Here is a 14002-nt window from a genome sequence, read left to right as displayed (position 1 = left end):
TTTGATGTTCTGGACAAAGACAAATTATTGTAAATGCCCTAGTAAATAACAGGCCGATATGGCTGTTAAATCAGTGCTGATCAGCGCCATCTGCTGGTCACAGGCTTTGGTGGTCTGCTGTAAGGTTATGCATTGCTCATGGAAGCTCAGGTTTTGGCGCCATTGTATAAAACTCCTGGGCTAAATTAAGAACGGATGACCTCACATGACCTTTGAGGTCACCAATGGTTTGGAAACCATGTGGCAAACGTGGTGGCTTCCAGTGGATTATCTGGTAGAGTAATGGACAGAATCAGAATGGTGGTCTGAAGGTGTGTGATCGGTATTACAGAGCCAGAGTGTAAGAGATCTTCTGAAGGTTCACAAATACTCTGGTGGGGGTGTAGTGCATGAGTATTAATACTCTGGTGGGGGTGTGGTGCATGAGTATTAATCGGCACTCCAAGGGAGCTGATTAGCTGATTTTAACTTGACCAAAAATATCAGCACAAACAACATCCATAAGCCGTTTACAGGCCTGAAAGGCCCCAGCTTGGCTGCAGGTGTGTTGGGTAATATGGGCCAGGGAGGGGGTGTCTGCTGGCACTGGTTTGGCTGCAGGTGTGTTGGGTAATATGGGCCAGGGAGGGGGTGTCTGCTGTCACTGGTTTCTCCCCAGGAAGTGAATGGTTAGATGTGCTTTACAGCTGGTTATGCTGATTTCTGCTCCATTTGCTGTTCTTGATGAGACGCTTGCGTGAGCCTTCCTGCCGGTTACTTCCTGAGTCTCCATATTCTCCATGTCTCTCGTATTTACCCCCCACACCTAAGTCCACACCCCCACACCTAACTCCACACCCCCACACCTAACTCCACCCCCTACTCCATGCCCCCTCCCCAAATGGGTGAGTTGAAGTCATTTCAGGTGCAGAATTTCTGACAAAGTGTTTTTGTAGTTTTTCTCAGTGTGACAAAGTGTTGTGCAGCATAGAACAGCTCTACTCTTTCATTGTTACTATACCTTACTCCCCTGTTAATATACCTTACTCTCCTGTTACTATACATTACTCCCATTACTATACCATACTCCTCTGTCACTCTGTTGGGTGAGACAGCTGTATAATAGCTCCAATTCAAGGTCTTCTCTGTAGCTCTGAATCCCATGTACCAAAGCACATACAGTACACATCTATGTGAGCACACACAGAACAACTCACCACACGCATGCTAAATTGTTCTAGATTTGAATTCTGCCCTGCTGTGTAAGCTGAGGACCAGACTGGGTCTCTGGACATTCATCTCAGTGGTTGCTGATTGGTTATTGATGTAGTTAATGCCAATAGTTAAAAAGAGAGAAACAGAAATGGACAGACTGGGGGAGAATAAGCTGAGACACTCCATGCTGAGACTCTAAAGAGATAGAGGATCTGTTTACACACACACACACACACACACACACACACATTGCATCCCAAACCTCTGCTACACTCTCGGCTCTTTCACCTTGCAGTGACGGAGGCCATTAGAGTGGTGATTGCCGTGACTGAGGGTCTCTCAAGGAGAACAGACAAGGAGAGGAAGAGTGTTTACACTGGCCAGGCATGTTAATAGTGCGTCTAAGCCACTCAGTGTCCTGTGTGTGACAGACAGAAGCCCTGTAAACAGGACAGTGTGTGAGAGACAGAAGCCCTGTAACCAGGACAGTGTGTGAGAGACAGAAGCCCTGTAAACAGGACAGTGTGTGAGAGACAGAAGCCCTGTAAGCAGGACAGTGTGTGAGAGACAGAAGCCCTGTAAACAGGACAGTGTGTGAGAGACAGAAGCCCTGTAAACAGGACAGTGTGTGAGAGACAGAAGCCCTGTAACCAGGACAGTGTGTGAGAGACAGAAGCCCTGTAAACAGGACAGTGTGTGAGAGACAGAAGCCTTGTAAACAGGACAGTGTGTGACAGACAGAAGCCATGTAAACAGGACAGTGTGTGACAGACAGAAGCCCTGTAAACAGGACAGTGTATGAGAGACAAAAGCCCTGTAAACAGGACAGTGTGTGACAGACAGAAGCCCTGTAAACAGGACAGTGTGTGACAGACAGAAGCCCTGTAAACAGGACAGTGTGTGAGAGACAGAAGCCCTGTAAGCAGGACAGTGTGTGAGAGACAGAAGCCCTGTAAGCAGGACAGTGTGTGAGAGACAGAAGCCCTGTAAGCAGGACAGTGTGTGACAGACAGAAGCCCTGTAAACAGGACAGTGTGTGAGAGACAGAAGCCCTGTAACCAGGACAGTGTGTGAGAGACAGAAGCCCTGTAAGCAGGACAGTGTTTGAGAGACAGAAGCCCTGTAAACAGGACAGTGTGTGACAGACAGAAGTATTTAATATTCATTGAATACATCATAAAATACACACAATCTCTCTCAGCTGTTTTTTTTTTAGTTTTTAGTCCTGGGTATTTTTCAGAGATCAAAATCTCAGAGTAGTGTGTCTTCAATTTCATTGTTAATGCAGTTTCCATTAATGGTTTCTGACAGGAAAGTATCACGTTTAGCTCTGCCCTCACCCGTCTGTCTAGTTGTCATATTCTGTTTAGCCCCTCCCCCGTCTGTCTGTTTTGGTATTCCATGTGCTTGTGTTTTTATTTCAGTTGTCACACCCTTTGTATTTGTAACTCCGCCTCTCATTATTGTTCCAAGCCGTGTGTCACATCTGGCTCCGCCCATACCTGTCATTCATGTTTAGCTCCTCCTCTGTGTCGTTTCCTTGTGTCGGTTTATCGTATTTTCCCAGCTTGCCACGCCCTGGTCTTTTGCTTCTCCACCTTGGTTCATTGTATTCAACTGTGTCTAGTTTGGTTTCTGGTTTAGTTAATGTATTTAAGTCCTGTGTTTTTGTCTCATACTGTGCTGATCATACTGTGCTAGCTGTGTCATGCTAGCTGTGTTATGCTAGCTGTGTTTTGCTAGCTGTGTCTGGTTAAGCCTTGTTTGTCTCTCCCCTGTATGATATTGTCCTGTTTCTTTCTAGTCTGAACTCCTGTGGTGTTTGCATTGCATGTACAGCCTGTTTGTCTCAAACTGTGTTTAGTTCTGACCTTTTCTAGTAGTTAATTGTAGTTGTCTTGTGTCTCTAATGTTTGCTCAGTTGAAGTTATGTCCGTCCGCACTGGTTATTGTCCTGAGTTATTGTCCTGAGTCTGACTGCTCTTCTGATACAACCTTGGACTGTCTGATGAACTCTGATTATGAATTTGCCCGTAGTAAATCTCTATCCTCTCGGCAGACACCACGTCACAGAAAGTTCAGTCAGTCTATTCAAGCTCTCAGAATTCAGACTATAAAGAAGAGATTGTCTTTACATACCACATATACAAACAGTACTGTCTGGTTCTGGGATGCTTTACTGTTGATTGAAAGTGAACATTAAAGATAACAATATTGTTAATGTTATGTGATGGTTCTTCCCTAAGAGACCTAATTCTTTGCACTGCTCCCTGATGATTGCATCCTGGAGTCTCACAGCATTATTACATTTTCCTCACTTTCACCGATTCCAGTTCATTTGAACATCTTCTCTTTGAAAAAGCAGTTGAAAGGTGTTTCTTGCAGGGTTAAATGTACCTCTAATATAGCTCCATACCATCATAAGAGGTGAATAAATATAGGTCTACTTTCTATCCTGAGGTCACGGTGGGTCATCATAATCAGGTCTGGGGAGAAGTCCGAGTGACCAATCAACATGTGGCTTACAAGCCTCGTGAGATACAGCTAGTATCTTTATTATAACACCATATATTAACACCAATATCTATATTTGCACTTCCCTCTACTAAAGCCTAGCTGCTAAATGTATAAAATGCTTGAGATAACAAATGTAGAATGACGGTTTTATTTGGAATTAATTATTATTTATCCACCTGTCCCGATATCGTTTTAATCCAAACATTCGTTGCTATTCCTTGTACCCGCTGTAAGGGGGGGCGGAGAGAGTGAGTGAGGTGTAGTGTGTGTGACGCTACAGCTGCACGGTCAGAGCAGGGCCGCATCATGATCAGTACTAAAATTACACCGCCATCACTTCAGAGGAAGCTGTGCACCTCTAACAACCAGCAGTGCATCTACCGTGTCTCCTTCCAGAGCAGATGTGTGATTGGAAGCCACAGCTGGATGACCACGCGCACACACACACACACACACACACACACACACACACACACACACACACACAGTTCTGTCTTTCCTTGCTCTTAAACACACACACACACACACAGTTTCACTTTTGCACTTTTTCTCTTTTTCTCTGCTTCTCTCTCTCTCTCTCTCTCTCTCTCACACACACACACACACACACACACACACCTGTGGAAGCGGGACTGTGGTGTGGTTAAGGGCTTGCTCGGGGCTCTCAGGGTGAGACAGCAGAACTGACTGAAGGCTTTGTTGTCTCTGGATGAAAAGCCTCATCCAGCCAGGTGCACTTCTCCACCAACTCTCCTCCGTCTCAACTCTCCTCCGTCTCACCTCATTATCTCTCCATCTATTTTTATTAGCATCTTTCTTCAATCCACAAAGTCAGTTCTTCAGTAAATTGAAATGACCCAGAGAGGCCATATAAATAGAAAATATTATATTGAAATATGATATTGATATTAAAAAATCATTTCTGCAACACATTAAAGATATTACTTCATTGTGAACTAATATAAACACTACACTTTATACCCAGGCTTATTAACCAAACATCCCAAACTATGATGATGCCTCCCAAATGACTAAAAACACCATTCCCCTGTGTGGACACATGATTCAGATTTGATTACCTTTTTATGAAAAACTCAAATCCCTGCATATATCAATCAGCACCATGTGCTCATTTAGAAAGCACTGGCATTCAGTTGCATTAAGTCATGAGAGCTCCAGTCCAGTTAGCTCCCATTTCCCCAGGTGCGAACACTAATAATCAGAATTGCTCTCACACACATCAGGAATCTCAGGACAGATAGATAAAAGGGTCATATGTCTGTGTACTTGTTTTTAAACAATTTAATCACAATGACCTGAACATGGAGGAACAAGGCAGGAGTGGAGGATGAAGAACGGAGGAGATAAATAAGATTGTATGCTTCTATTTTGTAGAAATGGATGTTAAACAATAATCCCATCAGGACTTTTATTTTGCAGAACTCATAGACCATGGCATAATGAAGCAGGAGATTGCTATTTTTAGAAACGCAACAGCTGGAAATCAATATGATCAAAGCCAACAATACTCACTTTCCATGAGATACAAAGGAGAATTATTGAGGATCAATGAATATTCCAGGGTACTGATGGTCAGCATCTCAACCACTGACTGCATTCTTTGACTGAACAAGGTCTGTTGTTCTCTTTGAAAAGAACTGTGATAGTGTTAAAGACCAGCACTATGAGTTTTTCATATTGTATCAAGTATTTGAGTACAGATATGTATTACAGCAGTATATACTGTCGTACTACTGTAGTGTACTATAGCAGTGTATTTCAGAGTGGTACATTTTCCGTACTACAATGTCCACGTTTCTACCATCTGTCCTTTATGGATGGCCGGATTACACCACCATGCTTCTGATAGCTGTCCTCAATGGTCTGACAGATTAAGCCACTATCTTCCATCGTTTGTCCTCTATGGACTTACAGATTACACCCTCCTCTCCCTCCATAACCTCACCCTCCTCTCCCTCATAACCTCACCCTCCTCTTCCTCCATAACCTCACCCTCCTCTTCCTCATAACCTCACCCTCCTCTTCCTCATAACCTCACCCTCCTCTCCCTCATAACCTCACCCTCCTCTTCCTCCATAACCTCACCCTCCTCTCCCTCATAACCTCACCCTCCTCTCCCTCATAACCTCACCCTCCTCTTCCTCCATAAACTCACCCTCCTCTCCCTCATAACCTCACCCTCCTCTCCCTCATAACCTCACCCTCCTCTTCCTCCATAACCTCACCCTCCTCTTCCTCCATAACCTCACCCTCCTCTTCCTCCATAAACTCACCCTCCTCTTCCTCCATAACCTCACCCTCCTCTTCCTCCATAACCTCACCCTCCTCTCCCTCATAACCTCACCCTCCTCTCCCTCATAACCTCACCCTCCTCTCCCTCATAACCTCACCCTCCTCTTCCTCCATAACCTCACCCTCCTCTTCCTCCATAACCTCACCCTCCTCTTCCTCCATAAACTCACCCTCCTCTTCCTCCATAACCTCACCCTCCTCTTCCTCCATAACCTCACCCTCCTCTTCCTCCATAACCTCACCCTCCTCTTCCTCCATAAACTCACCCTCCTCTCCTACAGGTTTTTTCCATGTAGTGGTGGATGATCTGTGACCAAGATATGGAAGAGAGGTTGATTAAAGGTGATTCTTTTTGCACAAATTGTTTTTTTTATCATCAGTTTATATTTGTAAATAATGGAAATCATTTTACAATATTCTGTGTTCATTATCGGTTGAATATTCACAGTACATTTACTTTTTCTCTATATTCGTTTATTTAACAGTACTACAGTACATTGTGTTCGACATGTAAAGTCTGTTCTGTTCACCATCCAAAGAGGCTGTACTGGGGGAAAAACAAAACCCCCACAAACAACATGGCAGTAGCAGGTTTGTACCATGTTGTTTTGAACATCACCAGTGTGCAGGGGCTTTTTATGTAGTGTATGTAAAGCTGGTGGCTTTTGTTTGACGTCTGAAGGCATTGTTTGGTTTTGAGGGGAGTTTGGATTTGTCATAGACATTTGAAGTTTGTAAAGTCAATTGAGCATTATGAATTTGTGTTTAGAACACTGGGAAAAGGAGCATAATTTCAAGAAATGTCTAAAAAAACATAAACATATATAAATTACTATAACATATTTTCAGTATTTTTATTATTAATGAAATGCCCAGTAGCTACAGCACATTGGTATCTGGTTCAAACTATTAATGACTTTCATTTAATTGCTTGCAATATGACAAATTTTATCGATGAAACTGTAATTTATACCATAGAGTAATTAAACAGACCGAGCAGAGTGAGAATCATCTGTATAATTACAGTGTTTAATTATATTTGGAGCCAAAATTTCTGGTAAATGCTGGACGTCCTCAGTTTCACCAATAATTTGGGGGTCATATATTTTATTAGATAAGCAGACTTCAGACAGTTAGTCATTAGATTAAACGAGTCAATTAAATTCAAAGCTCCAAACAAATGCGCGCGGTGCTCTGAACGTCACGGGCGCACCAAACTTCTGCAAATCTGGCGGTTAATTGTTTAACGTTGTTTATCTCGCATCTTAACAAATGTCAACTTTATGTATTCGGTATTTTTGAGTTTAGAATATGATTCAGATGACCGGTTACCAATACATTCAACAGCCTAATCTGCGCGTGCAGATCGCACACTAAGACCCAGACCTTTGTTGTATTTAACAAATACCCACTTTCGTTGTGAGTTTTCTTTATAAAAAAAAAAGTATTTTGCTTTTTTTCTGCAGGTCATAATAATTGGATCGTCGTGGTCCAATCACTCACAGATAATTTGTCCAGGGATTCCATCACACTCCATAAGCCCAGTGGACGTGAACGGAGTGATGGTGTCCAGTGAGATCTCTCCGTCGCACTCAAACTGGCTTATATTTGGCATCAGTATGTGCTTGTGGTTCCGAGACGTGTTGGAGCTAACTGATGTTTTCTCGAACTGGAAACTGGGGTCCTCGCGCGGGTTGGACATGGCGCACGGCAGCTGGACCGCTATGGGTTGCGTATCTTTTTGCAGTGTCGTGTCGTGGTGATAGGACACCAGCTCATTGCTGAAATTAACGGGCTCTACGGTCGTGCTTGGAAAAATCCTATTGCATCCCAAAATAGAAGAGAAGGCTTTTCTGAAGTCTGCGTTAAATGCGTAAATGACCGGATTGAGAGATGAATTTGCCCATCCAAACCAAACGAATATCGTGAACGTGGTGTCACTTACGCACTGACAGAACGGCACCATGCAGTTTAAAACGAAAAAAGGTAACCAGCAAAACACAAACACCCCCATGATGATGGAGAGAGTCTTTAGGACTTTTGTTTCCTTCTTGAATGTCGTTTTGAGCGAGTTCTCGTGCGCGCAGTCGTTGGCGTGCTGGTGGTTCTGTGCCTGTTCCACGGCTCTCTCCAGCGAGGATATCCTCCGGATCTGGGTTTGCGCAATACGGAATATCCTCGTGTACGTGGCGATCATGATGACAACTGGGATATAGAAGCTGATCAGAGACGAAGAGATGGCGTACGTGCGGTTCAGGTTCGCCTTGCAGTTATCGGAGTAGTCGCTGATGTTGGCGGCCGCACCCTCCTCTTCCTCAGCCTCGTGCCAGTTGAGCTGCACGGGGATGAAGGATATGAGGATGGAGAGCGTCCACGCGACCCCGATCATCATGAAGGCGACCCGGTGGGTCATCTTGCGCTCATAACGGAACGGGCTCGCGATTGCCCAGTATCGGTCCACGCTAATGATGCACAGGTTCAGAATGGACGCGGTGGAGCACATGATGTCAAAGGCGATCCAGATGCCACAGAAGCGCCCGAAGAGCCACGTGCCCGCCACGGCGGATATGGCCTCCCACGGCATCACGAGCACCGCCACGAAGAGGTCCGACACCGCCAGGGAAATGACGAAGAAGTTGGTGACTTTGGAGCGCAGGTGTCTGAACTTGACCACGGCGGCGCACACCAGCGTGTTGCCCAGCAGCGTAGAGACGATGAGGAGGAAGAGCACGAAGCCCAGCAGGGCGCGCGCGCTGCCGCCTCCGTCCGGCTCGCTCTCCTCGCGCGACACGTCCGCGCGCACCACCGTTTCGTTAGTCAAGTTGTCCATGCTCGTTCGGTGTTCCTACTTCAAGGTTGTGCGACGTCCATCCGAACTTCGCGTCCGTCGAAGCATCAGTAAGTCGGGTCGCATTCTTCGCTTTTGGGAGTCGCATTCACCCGTTTTGCTCACTTGGCCACTTCATGATTTCGGAATTTTATCCAAGTGGGTTTAATTGTGGTTTCGGTCCATCTTAATTCCCTTCTCTGTTGTTGCATGACACGCCTTTTTCTCTACCCGCGAGTCCGTAATAACGTCCGTTCGCTCGCGGAGGGCTTGCGGAATGACCCGAAGTGACGCGCCAGATGTCTCGTGTGATTGGTGTGTGCGCGCGGGACGCTGGCTCGCGCTCGTGCGTCCGCGGTGCCGGGCACCTGTGAGGTCTCTTCACTACAGCTAGAGGTGAACACAGCGTTCAACTGACTTTATGATCGGGTTTTATTACAGTTACACCAGCCATAAGTAACTCAGGACGTAGTTGCGCTGGACTTTAAGAATGCGCGTTCATGTAAACTAAATGGTAAGGTCAAATTATTTCATTTAAACTGTATAAAACTGTTAATTCTATAGGCCTGTGAATGTTTTTTTTTTTTCGAAATAATTCTTAATGCTTAAATTGTTTAGGAATCAACACTTGTGGGACAGAAATATAAGAATATATGTCAGTTTTATGTACGCAGGAAACAAAAACATTTATGAAAAGCATAACTTATACTGGAATGTTGTTTATCCATGTTCATATATTCTGTCACACAGGCTTAGTATGTAATCTAGTTTTTGTAACGTATAGCTAATAAACAAACAATGCTGTCAGCTTTTTGTTCATACCACTGTGAATAAAATCAACAGTGTTTATACCTAAACAAAGAGTGTGATTTTTGGTGTCAAAGGTCTTTGGTAATTATCAATTGATTCATTGCCACTAGACGTTAAGAGGAAACGTGTTCATTAGTATGGAGGGCATGGCTAACAGTCTCCTCTTGGCTTTTTTGCACGTCCCTTTGCTGGTAGCTGTCTTTGTCGTCCCGTCCCCCCCCCCCCCCCCCCCCCCACACACACACACACACACACACACACCTGGGCAACAGAACAGCTGAGCTTGCTTCGGGTTTTGTCATTCTTTCTGGTGGTGGTGTCTCCACTGTCATCCTGTCCCACAGCCCACACAGATCAGACTTCTTTTACCCTCTATGTTTCAGCTCGTGGGCTGCATGACGTTGTTTCACAACCTGCTTGTTCGTGTGGTCATTTCCAGCAGCCCCTCCGGGTCCACATGCTCACAGCTGCATTTCTAACCTCCCAGTCAGACAGAGGAGGAAGTGCTTTATGACTTTTATTTTGTAATGTACTGATGACCAGTGTGTGCTAGCTGGCTGTCAGAAGATTCATTTGCAGAGTCCCATTTGAGCTCTATGTCTCTCAGAATAACGCTCTTTCCCTCTTGGTGTGTACATGTGAACATCCAGTTCTGACAAAATGCTTTTGCCGACATTTTGCTCCGAGTTGGTCATTTCTCAGGTCATCTCGTCTCTCATGGACCCGTGCATGACGTCATTACCATCAGTCCCTTTGACCTTTAGGCTGCCGACTATAGGATGTTCCTGCTCAGGTAGGTGAAGGTGAAGCTACTTCCTCTTGCCTCCGGCCAGCAGTGACGGTGTCGGTCTGAGTGTGTGACTTCTGGACACTGGAGTGTCCTTCATCCAGCATCTCACCACGGTCGCACTGTTCCATTCCTGTAGCCACTACTGTGGTATCCACTCACATGTATGGGGGCTGGACAGGCGTGGCAGAGAGACGGCGTGGCAGAGAGACTGCGTGGCAGAGAGACGGCGTGGCAGAGAGACAGTGAGGCAGAGAGACTGCGTGGCAGAGAGACTGCGTGGCAGAGAGACTGCGAGGCAGAGAGACGGCGTGGCAGAGAGACAGTGAGGCAGAGAGACTGCGAGGCAGAGAAACAGCGAGGCAGAGAGACGGCGTGGCAGAGAAACGGCGTGGCAGAGAAACGGCGTGGCAGAGAGACAGCGAGGCAGAGAGACAGCGAGGCAGAGAGACAGCGTGGCAGAGAGACTGCGAGGCAGAGAGACTGCGAGGCAGAGAGACAGCGAGGCAGAGAGACAGCGAGGCAGATAGACAGCGAGGCAGAGAGACAGCGTGGCAGAGAGACAGCGTGGCAGAGAGACAGCGTGGCAGAGAGACAGCGTGGCAGAGAGACTGCGAGGCAGAGAGACTGCGAGGCAGAGAGACTGCGAGGCAGAGAGACAGTGAGGCAGAGAGACTGCGAGGCAGAGAGACAGCGAGGCAGAGAGACTGCGAGGCAGAGAGACGGCGAGGCAGAGAGACGGCGTGGCAGAGAGACAGTGAGGCAGAGAGACTGCGAGGCAGAGAAACAGCGAGGCAGAGAGACGGCGTGGCAGAGAAACGGCGTGGCAGAGAAACGGCGTGGCAGAGAGACTGCGAGGCAGAGAGACAGCGAGGCAGAGAGACAGCGAGGCAGAGAGACAGCGTGGCAGAGAGACTGCGAGGCAGAGAGACTGCGAGGCAGAGAGACAGCGAGGCAGATAGACAGCGAGGGCGCCAGAGCTGATCGATTGTTTATCCGTTCAACAGGTCCTTGTTTGACTTTTCTTTGCTCTTGCCGCTGCTTCACCCTGATTAAAACATCCCAACTCATCTCCTCCTCCTCCTCCTCCTCCTCCTCCTCCTTACCGCTTTACGTTCCCCTGATGTCAGTGTATCTCCTGTTATCAGTGGGTCCCGTTACTTCCTCCAAAGTTTCATTCGGTTAATTACACTGAGATTGTGTTCCATCCATCTCTGGGTCTGCTAGCTCACATCATCTGTTCGTTCTCTGTACTCACACACACACAGAAAGAAGAACACTGAAAAAGAGGCTCTGCATATCAACCCCACTTTTTTATACACGTTCAAATAATCACTCTTATACATTACCATTCATTTAAATATACAGTACTCTAATGTTATAATATTAATATGTAATATTTAAATATCTGTTCATCTAAATGAGCATTTATCCATTTCAATTTACACTAGACCACATCAATTTACACTAGATCAATCCTTTGGTCTTCCACAGCACTGGACACAGCAATGGCTCCAGTGTCAAGTCACGAGTCCCTATGGAATCAAACCACAAGTACCTTTGAAGTGGATTCCCTGCTTCAAACGTATGAACAACTCCTACCTCACATTTAGGTCATGAATGCCGAATTCTGCCAGTGGGGACTGCAGCACCCGTGTGGACCCGACAGACACCGTGTTCATCCTTCGGAGGAGACTGCCACCCTGTTTGTAGACATCAGTCTGTGAGGGAAATTCTCTCCAAAATGAGAAGAATCAGAGATGAGATTACGCAGAGTGAAACCAAAATTACCTTACACTACTCAATGAAGAAGTTCTAAAATTATATTTTTACTGTCATGTAACCTAAGCTGCCATCAAAGATTTAAAGTATTCTGTTGTTTAGCTGCAGGTTCATTACCACCACCCTTTCTTATTATGATATATACCAAGTTCATGGACAAGACACAGAGAGAATAATTGAGTACTATAATTGAGTACAATTTAAGTGTAACATTATCTCTCTTACGTCACATTTTCATGTGTGAAATGATTCATTATAAAGTATAGTTACCCTTACTGCATGTTTATATGTCTACAGCAGAATTCATTATTTGAATACCTTGAATAAAAATTATGATGATAATTTGGGAATTTCTACTATAATACCACTCTAGGACTCTATGAGTAGTTTTAGGTTTTGATTGCATTATGAATCATAGTTAAACAACGTGTTAGATGAGAACACTATTTAAACAAATGCATCATCTTAATTATAATAAATTGTCACTTTTATACCTCTTACTCAGAATCAGATATGCTGACGTTTCTACTCAGATACAGTGGGGAAAATAAGTATTTAGTCAGTCACCAATTGTGCAAGTTCTCCCACTTAAAAAGATGAGAGAGGCCTGTAATTGACATCATAGGTAGACCTCAACTATGAGAGACAAAATGTGAAAAAAAATTGAGAAAATCATTTTGTCTAACTTTTAAAGAATTTATTTGCAAATAATGGTGGAAATAAGTATTTGGTCAATAACAAAAGTTCATCTCAATACTTTGTTGTATATCCTCTGTTGGCAATGACAGAGGTCAAACGTTTTCTGTAAGTCTTCACAAGGTTGGCACACACTGTTGCTGGTATGTTGGCCCATTCCTCCATGCAGATCTCCTCACGTTTCATCTTCATTGCCCTTGCTGATGGAAGGAGGTTTGCACCCAAAATCTCACAACACATGGCCCCATTCATTCATTCATTCATGTACACGGACCAGTCGTCCTGGTCCCTTTGCAGAGAAACAGCCCCAAAGCATGATGTTGCCACCCCCATGCTTGACAGTTGGTATGGTGTTCTTTGGATGCAACTCAGCATTCACTGTCCTCCAAACACGACGAGTTGTGTTTTTACCAAATAGTTCTACTTTGGTTTCATCTGACCATATGACATTCTCCCAATACTCTTCTGGAACATCCAAATGCTCTCTAGCAAACTTCAGACGTGCCTGGCTTAAGCAGGGGGATACGTCTGGCACTGCAAGATCTGAGTCCCTGGCGTCGTAGTGTGTTGCTGATGGTAGCCTTTGTAACGTTAGTCCCAGCTTTCTGCAGGTCATTCACTAGATCCCCCCTTGTGGTTCTGGGATTTTTCCTCACCGTTCTTGTGATCATTTTGACCCCACGGGCTGAGATCTTGCGTGGAGCCCCAGATCGAGGGAGATTAGTAGTGGTCTTGTAGGTCTTCCATTTTCTGATTATTGCTCCCACAGTAGATTTCTTCATACCAAGCTGCTTGCCTATTGCAGATTCAGTCTTCCCAGCCTGGTGCAGGTCTACAATTCGGTTTCTGGTGTCCTCCGACAGCTCTTTCGTCTTCACCATAGTGGAGTTTGGAGTGTGACTGTTTGAGGTTGTGGGCAGGTGTCTTTTATACTGTTAACGACTTCAAATAGGTGCCATTAATACAGGTAATGAGTGGGGGAAAGAGGAGCCTCTTAAAAAAGAAGTTACAGGTCTGTGACAGCCAGAAATCTTGCTTGTTTGTAGGTGACCAAATACTTATTTTCCACCATTATT

The 14002-nt window shown here is 45.2% G+C and overlaps 1 protein-coding gene across 1 annotated transcript; it reads right to left on the bottom strand.

Moving 5' to 3' along the window:
• Nucleotides 1–6518: 6518 nt before the first annotated feature.
• LOC143481233 (D(1)-like dopamine receptor) lies at nt 6519–9359 on the bottom strand. Its single transcript, XM_076979181.1, has one exon. It carries the CDS (start codon nt 8852–8854, stop codon nt 7520–7522), a length of 1335 nt encoding a protein of 444 aa, XP_076835296.1. The 5' UTR covers nt 8855–9359; the 3' UTR covers nt 6519–7519.
• Between the last annotated feature and the right edge of the window lie 4643 nt (nt 9360–14002).

The sequence above is a fragment of the Brachyhypopomus gauderio genome, chromosome 17 (assembly GCF_052324685.1).
Source record: "Brachyhypopomus gauderio isolate BG-103 chromosome 17, BGAUD_0.2, whole genome shotgun sequence".
NCBI classification, from domain to species: domain Eukaryota; kingdom Metazoa; phylum Chordata; class Actinopteri; order Gymnotiformes; family Hypopomidae; genus Brachyhypopomus; species Brachyhypopomus gauderio.
This window is presented reverse-complemented; position numbering and strand designations above follow the sequence as displayed.

Coding starts and splice junctions, on each gene's coding strand:
- LOC143481233 (XM_076979181.1), bottom strand. CDS start 8,854: ATGGACAACTTGACTAACGAAACGGTGGTGCGCGCGGACGTGTCGCGC.